The 27,662-nt window shown below is 33.5% G+C and overlaps 1 protein-coding gene across 1 annotated transcript; it reads right to left on the bottom strand.

The window, feature by feature from the left end:
* Positions 1-291: 291 nt before the first annotated feature.
* On the bottom strand, positions 292-17,594 carry LOC114282342 (tropinone reductase homolog At5g06060). The gene is made up of 5 exons (XM_028224988.2): positions 17,414-17,594; positions 17,110-17,317; positions 4,290-4,506; positions 3,530-3,636; positions 292-669 (listed from the first exon to the last, which is right to left on the bottom strand). Exons 1-5 carry the CDS (start codon positions 17,503-17,505, stop codon positions 487-489), a joined length of 807 nt encoding a protein of 268 aa, XP_028080789.2. The 5' UTR covers positions 17,506-17,594; the 3' UTR covers positions 292-486.
* Positions 17,595-27,662: the final 10,068 nt, after the last annotated feature.

The following is a 27,662-nucleotide window of genomic DNA, read 5'->3' as shown; positions in this document are numbered from 1 at the left end:
GGAGAAATCTACCAAGTTTCGCTACATTATATAAACTAAAATCTACACTAAGCAATGTAATAATGCAATCAACAAGTAGAGTCAAGAGTTTTAGGCACAAAAAATAGAGTGATACCTCAACAGTCATAAACGATTTTTTTTGGGGGGTCAAGTGAAAATCCATTGAGCGGACTGATAAACCATACAACAACAACGGGGGTTAGGCATACCTGCCGCAGCAAAACAAACTCACCACACGCTTGGAAAGCATTCAAAATACTAGTAGATACTATGGTCCACATAACTAAGGTGTACCATAACCCAAGAACCAATACTGATCACATTCCTTAGATTCGGGTCAATCATATGTCAATGGTACACCAGATATTCTACCCATTATTCGCAAATAAAAAAAAAAGCACAACAATGCAAGTCCAAATACATAAAATTTTCCAACACAGACCAACAAACAAACAATGCCAGATTTGTGGCTTTTTTTTTTCTCCCCTAATTAGGTGAGAAACCATACACAGTCATTCCTCCATCAACAGAAATAATCTGACCAGTGATGTAAGATGAAGTAGGCATACAAAGGAATGCCACCAAGGATGATATTTCATTTGGCTCTCCAGGGCGTCCAAGAGGAGTTCTAGATCTTACCTTATCCAGGAACTCTTGCTTGTCCATCAACTGCAAAAGGAATAGAAATTTCAGGAACCGGTAATTAGTGTCTACTGTCATGAGTGGTGAAAACTTTTTTTCAATTTTAATTTTTTTATAATTTTAATTTTTTTTTTCTTTTTTTTAAAGTCATCTCACTAGAGCTTAAATAATGTGTAGTGTACAATTTAACCAACATAATTACTTTCAGCACAATCCACATGATTCAGAAGTGGCCTATGATTAACTGAGGTACACGTAATACGGTAGTTAAATTTTAGCTAAATCAATTCGATTTAAAAGAAGTCTATGATTTACTTGGCTAATATACAATGTCCAGTTTCTTAGCAGCAACATTGTCAATGTTGATTGAGTTTTTAGCAATAATCTCTGTCATTTAGCAAACGGCAAAGAGGTTAAGTCATCAATCATTTGCATTCAAACTAGCAGTGACCCATGCTGTGCACGGATCTTATATATAAGTGAGTAATTTTATTTAAAGATTTTCACCTTCATATTTTTTTAAACAAATTTCCACTTTATGTTGGAAGCCATAAAAAAATAATTATTGAGTAAGAGACTTGGCTTATAAAAATCTGTCCAAAACTTATTCTATTGATTAAGTAATTAAGAAAAATGAAAAGTAAAAAAAATTCACAAACAATTCAAATATGTCAACACAACATAATGCATCAAAACTCCTTAGGAAAGATCATGTTCTACAAAATAATATCAAAATAGGGGTACTTATTCTATTGATTAAGTAATTAAGAAAAATTAAAAGTAAAAAAATTTCACAAACAATTCAAATATGTCAACACAACATAATGCATCAAAACTCCTTAGGAAAGATCATGTTCTACAAAATAATATCAAAATAGGGGTACTTATTCTATTGATTAAGTAATTAAGAAAAATTAAAAGTAAAAAAATTTCACAAACAATTCAAATATGTCAACACAACATAATGCATCTCAACTCCTTAGGAAAGATCATGTTCTACAAAATAATATCAATTTTTTTTGGGGGGTTAAGAAACCTACCTCACACAATTCAAACATCATATCGTATACCCAAAAAACCTAAACCATTATATAAAGCACACAACTCATAATAAATTTTGTCACGATTTTTGTATACATAAAATATTCCTATTTATAATAATGGGACATTTTTTCATAAATCTCTTTTTGCCTACTTATGTTCCATCAGTTCATATTATTTTCTTATGTTCCAATAAGTCTTATGGGTGACATAGTTATCAAAATACCCTTAATAATATTTATATTTACAATGTGAATGTTCCGTAATGTGAATGCTCACATTGTCAATGTGAACATTCACAATATGAGCATTCACATTATCAATGTGAATGTTAACATGTCAATATGAATATTCACATTATAAAATATGAATGTTCACATCACCAAATTGCTAACTGTTCAAAAAATATTTATAAGGGTAGAAATGTCCATAAAATACGTTAAATATGATAATTATGATTAGGTAGAGCAAATGTCCAAATAATAGGACTTATTAGAATATAAGAATATCTTATAAACTAATTAGAATACAAACACTTAAAAAATAATTTTTTAATAAATTTCCCTATAATAATTGCCATGATTATTAAATTTTAATTGCTTCAAATAATTACCATAATTATTTTACCTATACACATGGAGAGACGCATGTGAGAAGGAGAGTTGTGAATTTCTATAAGAGCTGAAGATAAAGTGAATAGCCATGTACTTTTTTAATTTGAAGTATACCTCTTTGTTATGTCTTGTTAAATTTTTTTTTTTTCAATATATTTTAAAATAATTATAAATTAGAAAAAAAAGAAAAGGTACACTTTGCATGAGATGCAAGGTTGTTAAAATTAAGATAGTAGGTGGGATCCCTGGGAGAGACTTATGGATCGGATTGAGGATCATAAGATTTTACTTTTAATGTAAAATAAAACAAGAAATTATCTGTAAAGATAATGTATCTTAAATAATTTTAAAATATTAAAGAAAAATAATAAATATGATATAATGCATATTTATGTTAACACAAATTAGAAAAGATGTTGGGTGAAACAGTTATAATTAAATTTCTTATATAAATATACACACTAACATACGTATATAAGAATTTTTTTTTTAGTAGGATCGGGATTGTCGTAAAATCGGGATCATAATGTGATTCTACAAGATTTTTTGACTACCATTGTAGTCACTTTAAAATTCTACAATCTAAATCAGGATTCTAATAACCATGATGAGATGTTAATATTGAGATTTTGAGACATATGTGAACACACGACATTCTTATAGTATGTAAGATACCAGAATCATAAAGATAAAAGCCTATCCTTGGCAATATGCTTTTATCCTTGGCAATATGCTTTCATTCAATGAATTAAATTATATTGAAATGATAAAGCTTTAATTCCTCCAACACCATAAAGATGGTTAACCACGTAATAATGCCTAAATTCGGGTTACAAGCCTAGCTATGACCAAACACAGAATACCACACCGAAGAAAGAATCAGGTTGCTAAGCATTGTATAAAGAATAAAGTTATACGTATCAATTGATATATCAATCAGTATATTAACAAATAATATGATATAGTTTTATTGACTTTGAGTCTTTATAATTTGTATAATGGGTGGAATCCATAATTTTGAAATTACAATACTCTAACATGTGTTGGTACACTAATCAGTATACCAAACATAAGTGGTATGACATTATTGTAAAACAATAAACAGCATGATATAGTAATTAAATGGGCAAAGCAAGTCTACTTATTAGGGGTGTTGGTTCACTAGGTATATTTGTCCAAAAGAAAAGATTTTAGATTCTAAAATAATCATAAGCAAGAGAGAAGAATATTACATGTTGTAAGAGTGGGGTTCTGATACAAAAGGGTGTAACACAATTACTTCGGATGTTATCTTTTGCCCACTCACAAGCCAAATTTTTTGTAAGTTGATTCATTGCACCTGCGAACGGAAAATATGACCCCAAAAGCATTAACTTCACAACATCAACTTCCACAGCATGCTAATGTGACAACAAATACCATATATTGATGGTAGAATCATAACACATATGATCCCTAAACTATACCCTTCTTTTGGAGTGGTCCCTAAACTTTATTTTGTCTCAATTAAGCCCCCTCAATTCTTTAAATTTCTCAATTTCATCCCTTTTTTTTTTTGGATTTTTTATGTTAATTGATGATGTGACATCGGTATTCAAGGAAATTGAATTTGGGACAGATTATTTCACGGGAAATTTGGAAGCTGCATTTTGGTGGAAAAACATTTCCTTTTGAGACTCGTTTGTTTTGCTAGAAATTATTTTACAGATAAAAAGATTTTTCCCATATATTACTTACAAATTTTTTAAATGGAGAAAATATTTGTTTTTGAAAAATGTTTCTTATATTTTGTTCAAACCAAGCACCAGAAGGATGAGATTGATGCCATTAACGTCCAAGTCCAAATGAAGGCAAACGGAAACAAACCATTGAAGCCATTTAAAAAGTGAAAGCGCTAAATTGAGACAAAATGAAGTTCAGGGACCATAATAAAAAAAAAGAGAGACATACTTTACGGGCCATATGAATCATTAACTCCTGATTGTAACTTGCCTTTGCTAGCTCCATAAACGGATCCAGAACCGGTGTGTACCAAACCAGCAACAGAGGAAATAAACACAATGCTTCCAACTCCAGAAGCTTTTAGAAGAGGATATGCAAGTTGGCAGAGATGGAAAGCGGACTCAAGATTGGTAGCCATGAGCATTGAGTATTCTTCAGCACTATACTCCATTGTAGGCTTCCAGAGGGTTGTGCCAACATTGTTTATCTAATGCCAGGAGATAATAAAATTGTACAGTAAGGTTGCGTTTGGTAGAGTTTTGTAAATATAATTTGAGAGTATGAGTTGTATTTTGAGTTTATGAGTTGTGGAATTATGAGTTAAGTGTAGAAAATTTATTTGGTTCTGATTTTTTAATAAAATGTTGAATTGAGTTTTGAATTGAGTATGGAATTGAGTTTTGAAAGTTTGATTTGACATGTAAAGAAAGAAAATTTGTTTGGTTATGAGTTTTAAAAAGAGTTTCCAAAATTTAATTTAAATTGTTATAACTCGTAACAAAACACACTACTTTCACACTATTGAAAATTCTGATCAACACTCATAACCAAACTCTTTTTAAAATTCAATTAAAAAAATTTATTATTAACAAAAAATAACATTAATCAATTTTTTAATTGAAAATACTACAAAGGAAATAATTTTTTTTCAAAATAAATATTCAAAAAATTTAAATCATAAATATTTAAATAATTTAAATAATCTAAAAAATTGAATAAGTAAAAAATTAAAATAAATATTCAAAAAATTTAAATAATTTAAAATGTTAATATTTTAAATTTAAAAGCAACTCTACACTCAAATCGTAATCAAACACATAAGACAAAACTTAATTCAAAAATTATTTTTAAAACTCATAACCAAACACATAACTCAAAATTTCATACTACTTTCACAACTCTACACTCAAATCGTAACAAAATACATAACAAAAAAAAATTAAATATTTAAAAAAAATTTATAAAATAGAGTTCGAATTTATTTTTATAAAATATTTTAAAATTTAAAAAATTAAAATCGTAATATTTTGAAATTAAAATATTTAAAAATATTCAAAAAATTAAAAAATTAAAAAGAATCAAATCATATTTAAATATTAAAATATTTAAAATCTTAACAAAATTAAAATATTTTTAAAATATTTAAATATTAAAAATATTAAAAAAATTAAAATATTGATTTGAATTGAGTTTTGAATTATGTGTTTGGTTATGAGTTTTGAAAAGTAATGATTATGTTTTGAATTGAGTTTTGAGAAATGGGTGTAGAATTATGATTTAAAAACTCAAAATAAATAACACACTCAAATCAATGGGTGAAATTATAATTTAAGAGGCTTACCAAACGAAACTTAAGTTTCTTAAGGGTCCAATTAACAAGAGAAGCTATTTAAGAGATGCTCAACATATAAGATATTTAGGCTCCGTTTGGCAAGAGCTAAACGGGGTTTTTTTGACTATTTTAGTCACAAAAGACAAAATAGGTTATTTTAGCCACAAAAAATAAAATATCACATCCAACCCATAATCATTACACTCTTCTCTCGCAAAAAAAATCAAAAAAGTCAAAAAACCAAAAAGTCATTTCCAAACCAAACTTTTTAACCCAGGCTAAAATAGCCAAAAAAATAAAAAAGTCAAAAAGCCAACCCTCTTCCCAAACTGAAGCTTAGGGGCTATTTAGAATATTCTAAACATGTGTACTTTTTAATTTTTTTATGAAATATGAATTGAATTTAAAATAATATAATAAAAAATGATATAATTTAAATAAAATAATATGACTTAAATAAAATAATAACTTTTTAATTTTTTAAAAAATTAACAAATAAGACGTTATATTCAGCATCCCAACATTCTTTGTCTAGATCCAGGGATCATGCAAAAAAAAAGCCTCTAACCGCACAAAAAGGTGTCTTAAATTGACACATTCTGATTTGTGTAACAGTGATTGAAAAGACAGGTATTTATTACCACAGAAATTTTTTTAGTGTAAAGTGAAGGAAACAATGCATGGTCGGGAATACAAAGAATGAATTTGTTCACCTTAAATGTAAATCCTAAATTTTATAGAGGACTCATTAAGACCCTTTTAAAACTTTCACTCCCATTATTCCTATATATATGTGGGGGTTGGGTTGGGAATTGAAAGAGAAGAAGAAAAAAAAAAAAAAAAAAAACCAATCAAAAGCAAAGGAAATCAAAGAGAGTAAGGAGAAAGAGCGTCTTAAATATTTTTAAATTTTATATAACATATTTTGCTTATTTAATTAATTATCCTAATAAAAATTTTCCAAAAGTCCAACAATAACAAAGGGGTAAACCACATCTTAATTACTAGAATAAATATGCCACCAAAAATTTTGAATGTAGAAAAAAATAGAAAGATTTACAATATAAAAAATTAATATGTTATTTAAATTAATATTTACATATAAAAGCAACATTTTTTGGATTTCACCTAATCCCCGAAGAGTATTGGGTCACCCACACATAGCTTAGCTTAGAATACTTGATTGGACTATCATGTTCTGGATAATTTTATTTACACACAATACTTTATCTTAATACGTATTATTTATACTATTCGTATATCAACTTGTGAACAAGGAACAATTGTTCTTATATTTTTTGAACAAAAAGTAATTCTTCGGACATTTTTTGAACAAAAACTAATTGTTCGAATAAAAATCATGTTCAATAGTTAATATCCGAACAATTGCAAGACACAACATATAATTATATATATATATATATATTTGATAAATAATAAAACTTTATTATTAAAAAAGTATTAAGATGATGCAAAGAATATAAGGAAACTATAAAAGCAAACTAAACACACCTAACCAATTATATCATCCAAAAAATTCAAGAATGCAAACAAATTTAAATCAACTCTAGTCTCCAACCAACTAAACAAAGTAACTAAAAGTCGATTCTCCGACCATGACATATAATGATAAATCTCTTGAAAAATTCGCCTATTTCTCTCCAACCAAACAAACCACATCAAACAAAACGGCACCAATGACCACACCCGTCGTCGGCGCCACCCAACCTGAGCTCCCCTCCAACTCCACAGCATTTCCAAAACCCCTTTAAACTGTACCCAAATAATCCCAAACAAAGAACAAATCAATCCCCAAAGACGCGAAGCAACGGAATAATGAAGAAATAAATGATCAACCGACTCCGCATCAGCACAACACATACAACACCATAAAACCTGAGTACAAGAATTTTGTAAGAGTATTTGGAAAACAAGTAAAGATGGTGAGAGAGAGTGCGAGAGCGAGTGACTTGCGATCACCCAACGGTAATGGAGGTTGGATTCCTGTTGTGAAGCAACGACGAGGAGGTGGAGCTTAGGGTAAAGAAGAAAAGCACGGCCTACACACAATATTTGTGGACAACCTTCCTAGTTCAACGGATGCTAAATCCCTGTTCAAGCTATTCACCAAGTTTGGCATAGTGAGAGATGTTTTTATCCCCTTCAAAAGAAGAAGAGTGTCAAACTCAAGATTTGGTTTTGTGAGATTCGACTGTCCTATAGCATCAGACATTGCTATTCAGAAAGCAAATGGTCTTTTGGTAGATGATAAGGTTCTCGCAGTCAACATGGCTTCTTATGACAAGAGTAACAGGGATGTGCAAAGTAGGAGGCGGGCCCAGAATAGCAGAGGTGCATTTGAAACAACCACAAGTAGGGGTCAAATATCATTTGTTGGCCCTAGATCATTCGCAGAGGTACTAAAATGGGGCAAACTCACTGGAAAAGCTTGCATGACCATCAACGTAAATGAAGATGGCCATGGATGGCTCTATGACAGTGTCATAATCAGACTTAATATGGATTATTCTGCTAATAGTATCAAAGAGGCCCTTAAGGAGAATGGGATACCGCAAGTTGTGGTCAGAAAGGGGGGGTCGTGATGTAGTCGTGACTTTTAAATCCCATGCAGAGCTGCAATCTAACATCCACAACATTAAGGAATGGTTTAAAGACTGGAGTCAGTTTGTATTAGAATGGCAGCCAGAAGTCCAAATTCATCAGGAGAGATGTGTGTGGTTAAGGTGTTATGGCATACCCCTTAACCTCTGGAATAGGAGCACACTAAACAACATTGGAAGCTTGTGGCGGTCGGTTCTTAGCTTAGAGGGTGATATCAATCAACCTAAGTCCTTCTCCTACACCAGAATCAAAGTGGTTACATCTTGCATGGAGCTCATCTCTTCAACAATAAATTTGGAGTGCAAGGACATACTCTATCCTATCCTTGTATATGAGGATCATTTGGACAACCCAGTTGAGTCTTCTAGTAGCTCACACACTAAGCACAATGACTAAAACTCCATTGTAGGAGTGGGGGTAATTAATTTTCCACAGAAGTTTGGCATGGAGAAGGTTGATGATACTGCAATGGCACATGGGTATGATCACTTAGGTGATATGAGGCTCACACAGTACAACAGTGGTGAGAAGGAGGATATAGTAGTTGAAGAGACCCGCTGTGATAGACAGCTAGGTGAGAACGTAGTTGGTGCGGTGGTTGCTGGTTCTAATGAGGTAGCACTCAAGAAGGGACCTAATCAGTGCTACAATGGAGAGTTGGTGGACACAGCGGTTGAGGTGACTTTGTGTGAGGGGAGGCTCAGCCATGCCAGTGCAGTAGGAGTGAAGGTGGCAATGATGGAGGAGCTAGCACCCTACCCAAAAAGCTTCGTTGACCCACTGAGGAGTACTGAGGAAGTTTTATCTTCTGGCCTTATCAAAAGTCTAAGTGGATCAAAAGAAGATCTTGGGCTTGGCATTTCTCTTGAGGTGGATCTAGCCCAACTACATGGTATGCAAAGAATTCAAGGCCTAACTATTTTTAAGCCACCTGAACCCCCTGTTACCAGGCCTAGTAGTTGTCAAGTTCCATCCTCAGGCCCACATGTTATTGCTAGCCTATCTACATTGGGCATTTAGGGGCTTCAGGATCAAAGCCTTGATAGATCATCTTCCTTCACCCTTAATCCCTTTCGGAAGGCCAAGAAATCTGGGAAGAAGAAGGCTCATGTGGAGGGCTTCTCCCGTTTTGCTAGGCTTTATGGTCAGAAAGCTACAGCCATTAGTAAATATTCATCCAGGTCTGTTATCCTCAGACCCGCTGCCGTTGCCCTTGCTCAATCAAATCTGTCTGAGGGAGACTCAAGCTCAAATAGCTTCCTCCTCAAAGAAGCTAAAGCAACCATTAAGTTGGGGGAGCAGCTTGGTATTAATTTTAAGGCTAAAGAAGTTGCTGTGTTGGACAAAATTATCGATCTTGAGCTGAATGCTAAAGAGAGAATCAATGAAGTGGGCTCAGCAACGTTGTGATTGTAGTGTCTGGGGGCCTCACAGTGTATCAACTGGTCTCTATGAAGCTACTCTCTTGGAATGTTAGAGGCATTGGTACGCCTGAAAAGAGGGGCAGAATCAAACGTCTTCTGAGAGATAGACATATTGATGTTGCTTTCATTCAAGAAACTAAGAAAGTAGTGGTTTCAGAGTTTGTTGCTTGTGGGCTTTGGGGAAATAGGAATATGAAATTTATGTCTGTAGACCCTATTGGTACTATAGGAGGGCTCCTCTGCATTTGGGATCTGAATGTTTTCTAACTAATTGGGAGCTGCTGCAACATGAGGTTCATTCTTCTCTCAGGAACACTCTGTAACTCTTTTGATTGTGTTCTTTTAAATGTATATACACCTAATGATGTTAGTAGCCGATCCACTCTTTGGAATTCCATTATTAAGCTCAAGGACTCCTTCCCTAGCCCTTGGTGCTTGGGTGGTGATCTTAATGAAATAAGGCACATGGGAGAGAGAGTTGGATGTATCAGAAGAGATAGGGAAATGCGGTATCTTAATGAGTTTATAGACAAATACGAATTGAGTGACCTGTCCCTTCTTGGACGGTCATACACTTGGTGTAACACTCAGGAGGCCTAGAAATGGAGTAGAATTGACAGAATTATGCTCAGCCCAGAATGGTTGGTCCACTTCAAAATGAAGCTCTGGGGCCTGCCTAGGTTAATATCATATCATTGCCCTCTATTGATGATGGAAGATGAAAGAGATTGGGGCCCTAAGCCCTTCAGGTTTATTAATGCTTGGACCTTGCATCCCAATTTCTCTCATTTTTTCATTTCTTGCTAGGAGAATTCGACTGTTGCTGGTCAGGCAGGCTTCATAATCCAGCAAAAATTCAAGCACCTTGAGATGGAGTTACAGGTTGGGAATACTAACGTGTTTGGTAATATTACAACTAAACTCAAGGCAACAGAGGAGGAATTGCATGCCTTAGACAGAATTGTAGAGGAAAGAGTACTGCTTCAATCAGAAATGGCTCAAAGAAGAGAAGTAAGATGTAAAGTGTGGAAACTCTATAGAAGGGTGAAGTGGTTATGGAATCAATAATCCAGAATGAACTGGTCTCTGCAGGGGGACAAAAATACTAGATTCTTTCATGCTGTTGCAAGTACCAGACATAATAGGAACATGATAAATTCCATCTCAGTAAATGGTGTGTCTTTAGAGGAACCTAGTAGAGTTAAACATGAGGTGTTCCTTTATTTCAAGAAACACTTCAAGGAATGCTGGGTTAATAGGCCTGTGTTTGAAGGGGAATTCAGATTAATTGAGGACACTATCTCCCACCATCTTGTATCAGATTTCACTGAAGCAGAGGTATGGGCTGCCATTAAAGAGAGCAATAGCAACAAGGCTCCTAGCCCAGATGGGTTTAACCTCCTATGCTATCAGAAGTTTCGGAGAATAATGAAACAAGTGATCATGCAATTCTTCTAAGATTTTCACAACCACAGCAGTCTTACCTATGGATTCAACAGCTCCTTCATTACACTTATCCCCAAGACTTCTAATCCCATTAATTTGTCCGATTACAAACCCATTAGCCTAGTGGGTTCTATATAGAAGATTTTAGCAAAGCTTCTCTCGCACAGAATGAAGCCCGTGATGCCCTCCATTATTGGTGACACTCAGACTGCTTTCATAAGGGGAAGGAATATCCTAGATGGGGTGTTTATTGCTAACGAAGTAGTCGATGGTTGGAAGAAGGCTAAACAACAAGGGTTGATCATCAAGCTAGATTTTGAGAAAGCTTTCGATTCAGTAAACTGGGAGTTATTGTTCTCTTTGATGTCCAGCTTTGGATTTTGGGCTAAATGGGTCTCTTGGATAAAAGCATGCGTGTCTACGGACTACTAGTGGGATTGCTTCCCAAAATTTCCTTAGTGGGTGCTTAAATTTATCACCCTTCCACCAATTGAACAGGGCTGCCGCAGATTGTGGGATACACCAACAGAGCCCCTATTCATATAACACAGGTGACCAAATGGTCCAAGAGAAATGGCAATGAAGCAAGACATGGAAAACAGATTCAGGGGCCATTTTGCAGAAAGGACATAAAGGAGAAACATTGCTGCCTAGAATACCAATATTGAGTAGAAACACCGCTGTTTTGATTCTGTTTTTCCATGCTAACCATCCAAAGAAGTGAACTTTGGAAGGTAAAATATTGCTCCAAATGAACTTGCTAATGATGAGATGTGGCCCAAGGAGAGTATTGCAAAGAGAATATAAGGAAGACACGGAGACAACACAAGAACCTGAGGCCGCAGATGACCACACCAGGCTGTCAGCACTGTTAAGGCTCAAGGGGAGGAGGGCAGAGGATAACATTATAATCAACCTAACTTCAATGGCCTTTTCCCAGGCATACAGGACTCTTCTATAGGGAAAGTTCCAGACTGTAGAGCTGGTTTTCCTGGCATAGAATTGTTGAAAAGAACCATTCTTATCAGCAGACAGGTTAAAGAGAGAGGGGAACTCATCCTTGAGATAGGCAAATCCACACCACTTCTCATGCCAAAATCTGATACGACTACCATCCCCAACCTTGATTTGGCAGTTTTCCAAGAAGAATTGAAACGTATTCGAACTATGAACTCCTATAAAAGTAATGTCCTTCCATACCCTAGAGTGCTTGTAGGAGGATTGCACAGGAGGATGCCAACACTGTACCTCAATTTTATACTTGCTGCAAATAACTTTTCCTCCATAATGCTGAGATTTGATTTTCAAATTTCCACCACCATTTGAGAAGCAAGCATGCATTAACATCCCTAATCCTTCTGATGCCCAAGCTCCTTTGGGCAATACTCTTTGTAACCTCAACCCATTTTACCAAATGAATTTTTCTTTTTAGGCCATCACTACGCCACAAGAAAGTAGCCTCAATCTTTTCAATTTCACGAGCCACACCATCAGGCATCTTGAATATGGAAAGATAGTACACAGGGAGACTCGAGAGGACAGACTTGATCAAGGTTAACCTCCCGGCGTAGGACAACATTTTCCTCTTCCAGCCTGAAAGTCTAGATCTAATATTATCAAGCACAAGCTTCCAGGTTGATTTTTTACCCGGGTTGGCTCCTAAAGGTAGCCCCAAAAATTTCAGTGGCAAGCTTAGTTGCTAAGCCTGCTGATCTGTTAGTCTTGGTGATCTACTACTAGTTTGCTCTGTTGTGGCTGTAATTTGGTTGTTAATGCTTTTGCTTTTTTGTTTTTCTCTTTTTGTTGGTTTCTCACCAACTAAAGCTTCGAGCTTGAGCTAGCTCCGAGCTCCTCTTTATTGATGTACTCTACCATTTTTGTATGTTTCCATCAATAAAGATTTATTTTGCCGATCAAAAAAAAAAAAAAAAAAAACAACACATACAACACCGATTTCCTAACACATGTCCTCGACAAACCATATTATCAATTGTAAGGTTCCGACCTAAGGCAGCTGTCCACTAGAAGAAAACCACCTTAAAAGGAACTTGAGGCACCCAAATATTCCTTCAGGGAAATTCACCCACCACCTCCCCCACCAAACTCCGATAAAAGGATTGAACCGAGAACTAACCTTTGGTACCCACCACATTCCAAACCACCACATCTTCCTCCCTATCCGAAAGCCCAACCTATACAAAAATGTGGACTAACAGGGAACAACATATAATTTTATATATTATTATATGTTATATTTTTTAATATTATAAATTTAGTCAATATCAAATTTTTATTCTCATCGAATTTGTAAGCCTTTGGCATGCTATTCTAATGAAAAATAAAAAATTGGAACATAGCGTGTCACTAACATGTTCGATTCCTTTAACGTGTTCGGTGTGTGTTCGTGTCAGATACATGTCAGACACCAATTTATAACTTTCAAAGAGGTGCTCATGCTCATATCGTGACAATAGCACTAGTAAATGAGAGTTTAAATGTTGTGATAGTATGTGGAACTATATGATTTAGTGGGGCATAATGGAAGGTAGTGTTGCAAATAAGTTAAGTCGAGTTGAACTTTGAAGTGCTTTGGCTCATTTGTTTTGGAGCTCAAAAATTAATCAAACTCAAGCTCTACTCGTTTCAAGTCATAGCTCAATAACAAGAAAAGTATAAACTCGATAATAAAATTTGATCAACTCGTTAAATATCATTCTATATTACAATATTTATATATTACACATATATTATTTAACATAAAAATAATATATTTATCTTATTATTAAATAAATAATAAATCAAATGGACTTATTCTAGCTGAAGTATGGCTCGTTATTAATCAAATTGGTTTTTATATACAAGTGAAGTTGAGCTCTGTTCATTTCTCCTTCCTACTTAATTTACATTGCAGGTGTTTGGCAAAGCTGCTAAAACAGATTATAGATTATAACTTTAATAAGAAGTTGTTAATCTGTTTGGTGTAACTGCTGGATTATAGATTTAAGTTGCTAAGTAGTGTTTAGTAAATAAGTTATGAAATAACTTTTTGAATTAATTTTTATTTTTTATTATTCACTATTAGTCCACACACACACACACACACAAAAATCCATAGTCTATTTGAGTCTTTTTCTATTTTCAAAGAAAAAACAAAATCCTAAAAGTATAATCGTAAATTAATATGACCACAGCAGAAGTTGAGAATAAGAAGCATAGACAAACAACTTCTTAGAATTAGCTTTTTATGAATTAAAATAAGTTCCTAAAATCAAAACCCATTTAAAATAAGTTTAACCAAATTATGGGTGTAAACGGTTCAGTTCGGTCGGTGTTAAGAGTTTATTTAAGACCGAACCAACCCTTTTGGTTTTTATAATTGAGAAACCGATACAGACCGTATGCTACGGTTCGGTTTTGTCGGTTTGATGTAAAAGAGAAATTTATATGAAATTTTAAAAGGTTTTATAGTAGATTATGAAATTTTACATTGAAAATAAATGAAGAAAATATATAAAAATTGCTCTATGAATGTTGTTCTTCCTAATTTGTATCACAAAAGTGTATTATCTTAGTTACTTCTCATATAATGTTTAAGAAATTAAAATATAAAATATTTAAATATAATATGCAGTTGATTCGATTTACATCGATATAACAAATTTTAAAATTAAAACAGACCATATGTTATGAAAAATAGACCAAAAACTTAAATTTCGGTCAGTTTCAATCGATGATTTCGATTTTATCAAATTTATTTTACATTCCTAAACCAAACCGTCTAAGATAATATTTCTAAAACTAGAATTTATAAGTTGCCATAATTAGCCACACTAAACACTCCCATTCTTTCGTTACTATGTATGGTCACTCGTACCAGCAAAAAGAAGGATATGAAATCAATCTACATAAAGTCACCTAAAAGCCTGAGCCAGACGAATTGGACATAAAATTAATGAACGGTACGAAGACAAATGTAGGACCACATGCCGTGTAGGCGAAGCGATAAAATCCTTTAGAGATGAGCAGCGGATATATCGATTCGTTAAAATTTGTATTTTGGACAGATGCGTGATGACGAGCGGATGGTTGCGGATTGATTTTCTCCAATCCGCCAATCTGGTGGGCGGATGACGGATTTGAGATTCCTTTGGCTACAACCGAACCGCCAAATCGCGAACACCCCTAGTAATTTATAAGATTTTGTGTTTTCAATTAAAAAAGAATTTAAATATTCTGTTGAAAAAAAGTTTTCAACTTGAATATCTTTTTTGAATTGAAAAAAATAAACGTATTATTTATCTATATTTTTTGGTTTTTAAATCTATCTCTAAAAATACTAAATAGAAAATATGATATATGCTGGTTGGTTTTTATTTTCAAAAACATATATAGACGTAACTATACAGAGGCATACAATCTCTATTACTGCTATGTTCATAGTTTTGGTGGTTTGAATTGTTTTTATATTTTAAGAACCACAGATTGTAATACTTTATGTAGATGAGGCATGCTGTGATTGTAGTATGTGGATGAGACATGTAGTGATTGTGATATTTTAAAGTTTCAAACTTTCTTACTTTTGATAAGGCGTGCAGTGATTGTAATATTTTTTTAAGTCATTAACTGTAATACTTTTTTCTTTTTCTTTTTTTGAGGAAGTGCACAAGTTGAATTATGTTGAAAATTTATAAAATTTTAAACCGTCAAACCAATTCATATCCATCCGCCAAACCGCCAATTCGCTCAATCCATATCCGCCGGATTAGCGAACGGATGCGGATTGATTTTCTCCAATCTATCAATCTGACGGACGAATAACGGATTGAAAGTTCCGTGACTGCAATCGACCCGCACCCACCCCTAAAATCCACCACACTCAAAACAAAAAACAACTTACAAAAAAAAACAGGGAGCACCAAAAGTTTCGCAACGGTGGACCAACTAATTCTTTGTTTGGTTTATTGAAATTGACATAAAATGATCATTTCTTTGTCTATGTACAAAGGATCATTCATTATTATAACCTGAAATGAAATGATTATTTTTTAATTTTCATAAAATAATTTTAACAATATTATTTATTTTGCCTAAAAAGGGTTTGTTTAACTATTTTTTCATCTATGTTGTTTATTTTACACACGACAATGCTACGTAACTCAAATTTTGTGGCTCGAAAGTGGCTCAAATGGCCAAAACGACATCGTTTTGAGTACAGAACAACATAAAAATGGCCAAAACGACGTCGTTTTGTATATTTGAGCTACTTTTGAGCCACAAAATTTGAACTACGAGACATTTTCCATTTTACACATATCTATTTACATATAATGTTTAAAGAGCCTATCAAAATTAGCAAAAAAGAATTTTGTTAAAATAAATATAATAGCGAGTCAACTAGAGTAACTAAAATACAATATGACTAGTTACAATATTAACAAGAATCTCCTTACGAGATTGTGTTTAGTTTATACATTTGAGAATGATTTAAAAATGAAAAGAAAAAATATGTGTGAAATGTAAATAAAATCCACCAATTTCAAATTTATAAAACAAACACATTCTAAAGATTAGAGTTGATCTCATTCAATAATCATTCATCCACAGTATATATTTACTATTTTTTTTAAAGCTGTGTTTGTATCCCCATCTAAAAAAAAATTGTGCTTGTATAATGGATTTGAGTATAAGATTTAGGGTTGGTTTGGCATAAACTAAATAATACAAAAAGTTAAAAAGTCACTATCCTATTTAAGTCACATCATCTTATTTAAATCACATCACCTCTCTAACACATCATATCAAACCCAACCCAAACCCAACTTATATAAACCAATAAGTCAAAAAATACACTTCTTAAAACATTCCAAACCAACTCTCAAAATCGGTATCACTCACATGTAGTTCACTTTTTTTTTTAATCTCTAACTAAATTTATATCAAATACATGATACAAACACAGCATTAGTTTTAATCCAGAGTGACTTACAAGGATATTGAGCTTGCCATTGAAGAGAGAAGAGACTTCATCCAACATCTTCTCTCTTTGAGGCCGAGACGATACATCGCAGACCGAACCGGTGACCGTGAAACCCTTGGCGGACCATTCCTGCAAGCAACGACTGAGCTCGGATTCGTTGCGAGAACAGGTGTGCACGATCGCCCCTTTATCGGCTAGTTCCTCCACAACATCGTGCCTAAAATACAATACAACCAATCAATCAATCAAAACCCTAGAAAACATGAATCGTCAATTTCAGGCGGAGAGACAGAGAGAGAGATGACGCATATACCCGATGCCGCGAGTGCCGCCGGTGACGAGAGCGGTCATTCCGGCGAGAGACCATCTCAAACCTCTCTCACTGCTCTCCACCTTCTTCGCCATTTTGACTCTCTCTCTCTCTCTCTCTCTATCTCTCTCTGTGCCTTGTTTGGAAAGTTTATTATTTTAACTGGTAATTTAGCTTTTTAATTATTTTGGGTTATTTTCAAAAATTAGTTAAATATTGTTTCTTTTTAATTTTTTTAAATGTATAAAAAAAATAGAAAGATGATATAATTCAAAATAGATTAACAGTTAAAAAATAACTTTTAATCATGTTTCCAAAATAACTTTTTAACGTGTCTAAAATATTTGTGTTTAGAAAGTTATTTTTTTTTTATAATTATCAAATTAATTATAAAAAAAATAAAATAATTATAGTTTAAATATAATATTTTATCATGTTCAATATTTTAAATTATTTTATTCTTCTAGTAAGCTACTTCTACCTCTATACACCCCTCAAACACTCATTTTGTTTGGAGAGTTAGAGGTGAAATTGAGATTAGTAGTAAGGTGAGACCCACTAATATTGTGTTTGTTTTGAGAGATGAGAAGGGGATTAATAGTGAACTCCGGTTTAGGATAGGCCTCCCCAAGGGGATTCAGATGGGCCTCCAGGACTTGGTATTAGAAAAATAATCCGGCGGACTAGAAATTTTTTATTTTTATTTATTTTTTATTTTAATTTTTACATGTCGGGCAATTTTTTTTGAACATTAATGTTTAATTTTTTGTATTTTTTGTTAAGTAAAAATCATTATTTTATTTGTTTTATTTTTTTTTTGAAATTTTTTTATTTTATTTTATTTTTTAAAATTTTTTTACATGTTGGGCATTTTTTTTAAAAACATTAAGGAAAAATTACTCATAAATCTCATATTCAGAAATGTTGGTCCATCTAGTCCTAAGTGTTTTTTCTTAAACCATTTAATCCTTTTTATTTTTGGTATGATATATATTTTTGATTTATTTTATATGTAATTTACATTCTTATCCATATTTTGTTGATGTTCGATGTTCACAACAGTATGGTCTTTATGGTCAATTTTGGAACATGGTCTTCATGTTTCTGTTGTGAACAAACATCATGGTCTTCATGTTCACAACAGTATGGTCTTCAACAACAGTATGGTTGTTGATGATGTATATTCTTGTTGTTGTTGCTTCAATCTCTCCACCCATCTTCCATGTAAAACCATCTATATCCATATATATATATATATATCTTCATCACAACCATACCTATCAAAATGCACAACACCCAGAATCAAAACCAGACCCAAAACCACATTCACGGCGCTGATGTTGCGATGTTGCTGATGTTCCGATCTCACGGCGCTGATGTTGCGATGTTGATACGAATTGTAAAACAGAGACGAAAAATTGATGTTGATGTACGAATATATAATCGATACAATAATACATCTTCAGTTCTGACTTGTGAGAGAGAGAATTATTCAATGTTTGATGTTCGAATATATTGAATCTATTCCTTAATGTTTGATGATTATTTAATGTTGGATGTTTGTTGACGTTTGATGTTTGTTAATCTGGGGAAATTATTTAATGTTCCGATGATGATGTTCAATACATTAAATTATTCAATGTTTGATGTTCGAATATATCGAATATATTGAATCTATTCCTTAATGTTTGATGTTTGTTAAACAGAAACCCCTCTTCCCCCGTTGCCCACAAACACCGACAATAGCTTTCCATCACACTCCATCAGATAACTTGATGATCGAAGAAAAAGCGAAAGCGGAAGAAGTCGGTGAATCGTCTCACCGTTTCTGCGAGTTTTGCGTTGAGAATAAAGAAGCCGATGAAATGTTCCAAATCGATACCTGTTCTCACTCCTTCTGTTCCGATGATGATGTTCAATACATTAAATTATTCAATGTTTGATGTTCGAATATATCGAATACATTGAATCTATTCCTTAATGTTTGATGATTATTTAATGTTGGATGTTTGTTGATGTTTAATGTTTGTTAATCTGGGGAAATTATTTAATGTTTGATGATGTTCGAATATATTGGTGATGATGTTCGAAAGTTGATGATGTTTGTTGATGTTGTGGTGTTCACAATTTTTTTGATGATGTTTGTTGATGTTTGATGATGTTTTGTTGATGTTGATGATGTTCACAATTTTTTTGATGATGTTTGATGTTGTTGACGTGTTTGATTATGTTTGTTGATGTTTGTTGATATTTTAATGTTTGATGTTGTTGATGTTTTGATTATGTTTTGTTGATGTTTGATGTTTGTTAATGTTTGATGTTCATAAAGGAATGAAATCTAAAAAATGCCTATAGTAAGCTTCTTGGGCAATTCTGTAAATTACACATAAACACCAACCCAAAATTATCCCATCAATTATTGACCTTGTCGCCTAAAAAAATGGATACTAATGTCTTTACACATAAAATAGGACCTATTAGTCCAACAAAAAACCTTCAGGACTAAATGGGTTAAGATTCCTAAATTCGGGATTTAATGGTGTTTTACCCAAACATTAATGTTTAATATTTTGTATTTTTTTTATTTGTTTTATTATTTTATATTTATTTTATATAAAAATAATTTAACAATCCCTATACTAACAATTATCATCAAAACAAACACAATTTTACTTAGTCTCCTCACTATCAATCCTCTCACTACTAATCCCCTCCATTTTACATCTGAAAATAAACGGGGGCCTTTGTCTCTCTCTCTCTCTCTCTCTCTCTTGAAAATGTTATAAATTTTAAACCTTCGTTTGGCAAGTTGGTTTTGAGATTTTTTGGATAAAAATAGTCACAAAAAATTAAATAAGTTTTTCTACCTCAATAACACAAAATATCACATCAAACTCATAATCATTACATTCTTTCTCTCACACAAAAGTCAAAAGTTTTTCCTAAAAATTTTTTAATCCCAAATTAAAATAGTTAAAAAAATTAAAAAAATCAACCTACTTTCTAAACAAAGCCTAAATAATTTATTAAATTTTTTATCAAAATTTTCGCATGGCTATGAACCTATACAAACCCACATATATATAAATTATACAGTTATATAAAAATTTTAATAAAAAATTAATTAAAATTCCTACAATATCTCTTTTGTTTCAGATCGATGGTTAGGAATCATAGGATAGTGGGCAGTGCTGTAGGCGAGAGCATTTTAAAAAGGCTCAAAGGTCGGTCGTCGTCTGCTGAACCTCACGTGTCAAGGTACCAAATCAAAATCGTGCTGATTCGACCGTTACTTTACCATGTGAGGGGATCTCCCAATCATTCGTTGCTCAGAGTTCATGGTACACATATATGCAATTATGATATTTGTTATAACTAAATTATTTCATAATCATAATTTAAAAAACAACAAAATTCATAATCAATGTATTAATTTTGATTTTTTAAAATTAAAATTTTCATTTTTCATATTTTTTTATTTTTAGTAAATATTTTTAAAAATTTAAATATTTTTTTTAAATGCACCTTAGATATACATAAAAAGTAAATATTTGTAAAAAAATCAATAAATATATAAGAATACAAAAAATATATTAAATTCTCGTATATTTTTTTTATATTTTTGATATTTAATAAATTTTCTAAATTATTTTTTCACAAATATTATATTTTTTAAGTGTATTTATATTAGAAGTATCTAAAAATTAAAAAAAAAATTTGCTTAGAATATTAAAAAAATTCAATAAAAAAAATAATTTTCTAAAAAGTGAATCTTAAAAATTCAAACAAAACAAACTGAATATAATTCATACGGCTAAAAAAATAATGTTATAATTAACATGACAAGAGGAGAAAAGGTGTCGTGATAGCCCCGCTGTGATGATTCGATTGAAATTTGTATTAATTTTATTTTAATGATTCGAACTATTTATACTATAAAATTGGTCGAATATACGTAATTTTATGATCGGATCATTATTGTTATTTAAAAAGTTATTAAAATTATATTAATCGTTATTTATTTTAAACATAAATGTAAATTTGTTATAGGTTACAAATGTTTAATTGACTTAAATTTGTCATGACGAATCTTACAATATAAAGGCTTGTTTTGGGAAGTTGGCTTTTAGCCACTTTTTTTGGTTTGTAGCAAAAGCCAAAAGTTGGTTTTTTTGAATTTTTTTCCATTTGGGAAGGTGGTTTTTAGCCAAGGGTAAAATTACAATTTTACCCCTCATGAGTCAAAATATACTACATGGATGAAGTTGTAATATTTTAAACTAAATAGGGATAGTTTGGTCTTTTGATTATGATTTGATATCATAAACAAATATTAATCAAAAAAGCCAAAAGTCACTTTTTACCAACTTCCCAAATCATTTGTCTAAAAAAGCCAAAAACTTTGTTAAAAGCCAAAAAATTACTTTTTACCATCTTCCCAAAATAAGCCAAACTATTTGAATCATCGGAATAGATTCGAAAAAAACCTCCACGGGCTTACAACATGGTGTTGTACCCTGTTTGGTTCTTAATCAACATATAATAAAGTCGTGACAAATATCACAATATGTATAATGAAATTATAACTAACACCATAATAGATTATAACTAAATACACCAACGTAATAACAAAATAAACTCTGAATTTTTAAATTTGTCAATTTAAATTCTAAATTTTTTATTTGTTTTCAATCTAAATCATTTGTCTATTTTTATTAAGTAAAATCGATAGAATGTGTATTTTAGTTATTAAACTCAATAAAAATTGATATTTTAGACATTTTATGTATACATACATTGAGTTTAATAATTAAAATACTATTTTTTTCATCAATTTTAGCTAATAAAAATAAATAAATAATTTAGATTGAAAATAAATTAAAAGATTAGAATTTAAATTAATAAAATTAAAAACTAGAGATTTTATTGTTACAAGGTCAAACATTGAAATTTTTCTTGTAATTATCCCTAAAATTTTCCAAAATTAAATATATGAACCCATTTCATATTCAGAATTCATATATATATATATATATATTATCGGTGTAATGAAAATAAATCATCTCCTTGCATAGAAATGTGCTTTGACATTTGTTTATAAAGGCTACCAGCACTACGGTTATATTTAGGGCTAGTTTGGCATGTACTAAATAAGTCAAAAAGTCAAAAAGTCACTATCTTATTTAAGTCACATTATCTTATTTAAATCACATCACCTCTCTAACACATCACATCAAACCCAACCCAAACCCACCAATAAGTCAAAAAGTGCACTTTTTTAGGACATCCCAAACCAACCCTTAGTTTGAGTTTTAGAATTTGTTTTTTCTTTTATTTAAAAGATTAAAAATTAATTTTTAAAAAATAAAACAAAATTAAGAAATATTTATATTTTTATATAGTTTTATTATTTGGGAAGGTCTAAATAATTTTGAAAAAATTCAAAAATTATTTTTTGATATTTATTTAAGTTTAGTTTTTTTTTTAATTTTGAAAAAAGTTTCAAAAAATCAAATCACGCATGGCCTACATCATTTGACCTGAAATGTATGTTTAATTTTTTTTTTATATTTAGGATAGAACAAGAAACTTGGTCGTTGAATTGCATGGCAGTTATTTGTTTGAGAAGTTTATTAAAAATCGAATTTTAGTTTTTTTTTTTTTTTTTTTTTTGGACTTTTTTTAAAAAATGTGTAAAAAGATAGAAAGATGTCACGACCCAAACCCGGCCCTATGGGTTTAGCACCGTAACCGGCCAGTAATCCGAGATTACCGAAGGCCTACTTAACAGTAATACAGTAAAACAGAGTACAGGGCCTGGCGGAAGCCAATACAGTAATTAAACAATGTCCAATGAGCTGTGACAGTCTGTATGCCAAAAAGATTTTTCATGCAATCATACATATACAAACAGTACAGTCTATACAAAATTTACAGTCACACAGTACAGGGACCTAATCCCTTGATAACAGTACGGTAAACAACTGACAGTCTATACAGTAATCCAAACAGTATGGAGACAGACGGGGGAAACAAACAAAACACCCCAAAGCCATAGCATGGCAACTCGGAACCTCGCAGTGAGGCACAAAGGCTGGCTTGACAAAACTGGAGTCTAACCCACGCTCCTAGCTCCGATCTGGTGGCTGAGCACCTACATATATATATAAACAGTGAGCTAAAGCCCAGTGAATAACATAAAGCGTAAAGGGATTTAGAATGAATGTCCTTACAGTAATGAAAACAGTTCAATTCAATCAGTATTTCAGTTGTTCAGTACAGTAAACAGTCATATGTGGTACATCCATTAGCATAACCGTAACAGTAGGTCTTAAAAGACCGAACAGTAATGATGGCCATCAGTCAGTAAACAGTAGTGGTTCCACGAGGGAACCGACAGAGATCTCTGTAACAGTAACAGTAACAGTAAACAGTAGGTACTAAGGATGCCACAGTACAGTTCAGAAATAAAGGACATACATTCATTCAGTAATACCAGTTCAGTAAACAGTTCAGTTCAGTATTCAAAAGATATCAGTTGAACATATCTTTACACAATTGTTACTCACAGAGTTCTGGGCTACAGTATGCTAGAGCGTGTCTCCCCAGTCGCCAACCCTACACAGTTAACAGGTTGAACACACTAAGCTACACAGTTGGGAAATCTCATAACTTAATCCCTAATTTGCCTTGGTGTGTTCTACATCGATATCCTCATTAAGATGTCTTAAACTAGGCCTAAGAATGCCTAGGATGGGATGAGGATGCAAAAATGCACATTTAAAAGCATTTTCAGAAAAACAGAGTTCCGCTCGAGCGCAGGTTTCCCCGCTCGAGCGTACAGGCAAATAAAGGTACACGCTCGAGCGTAAACTTTTCCGCTCGAGCGTACTGTAAAAGTACTGGATGGGTGAAATCTCCGCTCGACGCCCGCTCGAGCTTGAGACATGACTCCGCTCGAGCGCCCAATCCTCCGCTCGAGCGGACTGCAAAACAGTGCAGAGAGATGCTGGTTGCTCGGATTCCACGCTCGAGCGTAACTTTCCCCGCTCGAGCGTAAGTGCGAAATCTGGAAAACCCAGATTGCACCTCCAAGCTCAAACTCAAGTTTAAATGCATCAAAACCGATCCTCTTGGGCTCATTTTCTGGAAAACATTTGTAAACACATAGAATAACATGAATCAAGGCTCAATTTTGAGAAATCAAGGCCCAAGGGTGGTTAATTCAAACCCAATTTCGAACCATTTTCAAGAACAATCGTCAAACATGACATGCATGATCTTAAATCATTTTCAAAGCTTTAATGCTGTTTCAAAAGAGCTCAAACCTTCAAAAACAAGATGAACTCATGGAGTATAACCAAAGGATGGACATGCATGTGAGGAAACATGGACTACAACCTCAAAACTTCAATATATGTACATGCATGCAACACTTAAGCTTCAATTCACCATTAATGACCCAAATCATGACTTAGCTCTACAATCTAACCTGGACCATGCAACAATCAACTCAAAACATGAACAAGAAGACAATGGAGCTACCTTTAGTCTTGTATTTCAAGAAGGGAGCTCAAATATGCAATCTCCTTAACAATTTCTTCAATTTCCAAGCAATTCCTCAAGATGAAAACCAATTCTCTCTCTCTCTCTCTCTAGGTCGGCTAAGCACAATGAGAAATGGCTGATGAAATGTTCTTCAAGTGTGTACATAAGGCTCAAGTGTGTGTATTGAGTGGGCCACTAAGGGTGGCAATATGGTAATTAAGTCCAACTCTTTAATTAGCTTGTTTTAATCTAATTTAATCATACCTAATCAATTTTCAGATAAATATACCATAAAATCACATTAATTCTGAGGATCATAAAACATCAATCAATTTCTAATTCGGCCGCCGATAAGGCCTTCAATTAGCAGTTTAAACATATGAGAATGAACAGATAATCATACAGTCAAACAGATAAAATGCAATTTAACTAACATATACTCAATCAATTCGGTTTCCAATTTCAGTCAGTCAGTTCAGTACTTTAATCAGTTCGATTATCAGTCGTAATCAATTCAGTTTAACGGTAATTGATGGTTATCGGTAATCAATCGGTCATAAGTCGGTAAACAGTGTGAGGGTTGTTACAGTCTCCCCTCCTTATAAAGAGTTTAGTCCTCTAAACTCGAGTTACCTTCATTCTGGAAGAAAACAGGATTCAGTGGAAACAGTTCAGGATATCGTTTGGCCATGTCATCTTCCCTTTCCCAAGTGGCATACACGCCACCGTGGTTTTGCCAGTCAACTTTCACTAACGGGATCTCTTTGTTCCTCAGTTTCTTGATTCGTTTATTTACAATCTGTATAGGCCGTTCCTCGTAAGTGTAGTCATCACTCAACACTACGTGGGTAGGCTCTATTACATTGAAGGGATCCCGGAGGTAGTCTCTCAACGTGGAAATGTGGAAGACGTTATGCATATGCTCCATTTCAGGAGGGAGCGCGACTTGATACGCCACCGGATTAATTTTCTCAATAATCTCATATGGTCCGACGTATCTTGGCGCTAGCTTGCCTTTGACTCCAAAACGAGTCTGGCCCTTCATCGGTGTCACTTTCACAAAAACGTGATCACCCACTTCATATTCTTTGTCCCGTCTTCTGACATCAGCATAACTCTTCTGTCTGCTCTGCGCAGTTTTCAGTCTCTGTTGTATCAGTTTCACTTTCTCCGTCGTTTCATATACAATTTCGGGCCCAAGCAAAGGCCCATCTCCAACTTCTGCCCAGCAAATCGGAGATCTACATTTTCTGCCATATAATGCCTCGAAATGCGCCATACCAATACTCGAATGGTAGCTATTGTTGTAGGCGAATTCAACTAATGGCAGATGACTTTCCCAGTCTCCCTGAAAATCAAGGACACACATTCTCAGTAAATCCTCCAGAGTTTGGATGGTCCTTTCTGACTGTCCATCTGTCTGAGGATGATAGGCACTACTCAGTCTCAATTCAGTACCCAATGCAGTATGTAGGCTTTGCCAAAACCTCGATGTAAACTTCGAATCCCTGTCAGAAACAATAGACACAGGCACTCCATGCAGTCTCACAATCTCATCAATGTAAATCACGGCCAATTTATCCGCATTATAAAGTGTCTTGACAGGTAAGAAGTGAGCAGATTTAGTCAGTCTATCAACAATAACCCAAATTGAATCCATACCTTTTCTGGAGCGAGGTAACCCAACGATAAAATCCATCGTGATATGCTCCCATTTCCATTATGGTATGAGTAGGGGTTGCAATAACCCAGCGGGTCGTTGATGTTCTGCTTTGACCTGTTGGCAATGAAGACATTTGGACACAAAGTCGGCAATTTCTTTCTTCATTCCCGGCCACCAGAAATTTTGTTTCAGATCTTGGTACATTTTCGTACTCCCCGGGTGGATAGACAATTTTGAATTGTGGCCCTCTTGCAGAACTCTTCTTTTCAGTTCAGTGTTATTCGGTACACACAGTCTTTCATGAAATTTCAGTACATTGTTCTCAAATTTGAATCCCGGTCTCGGTTTGGATTCTATTTCCTCGATGATCTTCTTCAAAAAATCATCCAGTTGCTGTTTTTCTTTAATCTCCTCAATCAGCGCCGGTTGAGCAGAAATAGCAGCTAAGATTCCACCTTGTTCTCGTAAAACAATTTCGATTTCAGATTTTTCAAGGTCACAAAGCAACTCTTTCTGTCCTGTAAGCAAATAGGCTAAGTTTCCAATCGATTTCCGGCTCAATGCATCGGCAACGGTATTGGCTTTTCTCGGATGGTACAATATCCGTAGGTCATAATCTTTGATCAGTTCTAGCCATCTCCGCTGTCTCATGTTCAGTTCTTTCTGTGTGAAGAAATATTTCAAACTCTTGTGGTCGGTGTATACTTCACATGTCACCCCGTACAGGTAGTGACGCCAGATTTTCAGTGCAAATACTACTGCAGCAAGTTCCAGATCATGGGTCGGGTAGTTCTTTTCATGTGGTCTCAGTTGTCGGGAAGCATAAGCAATAACTCTCCCATTCTGCATTAAAACACACCCCAAACCCTTATGAGAAGTATCACTAAATACAGTATAACCATCCGTACCTGTAGGTAAGGTTAAAACCGGTGCAGTCACAAGTCGAGTTTTCAACTCTTGGAATGCTGATTCCCTTTGGTCGGTCCAGTCAAATGATGTCCCCTTCTGAGTCAGTTGAGTCAACGGTAAAGCAATCTTGGA

The sequence above is a fragment of the Camellia sinensis genome, chromosome 1, assembly GCF_055761805.1.
Source record: "Camellia sinensis isolate YWXY chromosome 1, ASM5576180v1, whole genome shotgun sequence".
Taxonomy (NCBI): Eukaryota; Viridiplantae; Streptophyta; class Magnoliopsida; order Ericales; family Theaceae; genus Camellia; species Camellia sinensis.
The sequence above is the reverse complement of the archived record's forward strand: the minus strand, read 5'-3'. Positions and strand labels throughout refer to the sequence as shown.

Bases quoted from the DNA above. Each gene is read 5' to 3' on its own strand.
- LOC114282342 (XM_028224988.2), bottom strand. From the start codon at position 17,505: ATGGCGAAGAAGGTGGAGAGCAGTGAGAGAGGTTTGAGATGGTCTCTC. The intron at 4,507-17,109 runs GTAAGTCACTCT...TCCTGGCATTAG, and splicing joins ATGGCAAGCTCAATATCCTT to ATAAACAATGTTGGCACAAC. The intron at 670-3,529 runs GTAATATTCTTC...TTCCTTTTGCAG, and splicing joins GAACCCCACTCTTACAACAT to TTGATGGACAAGCAAGAGTT.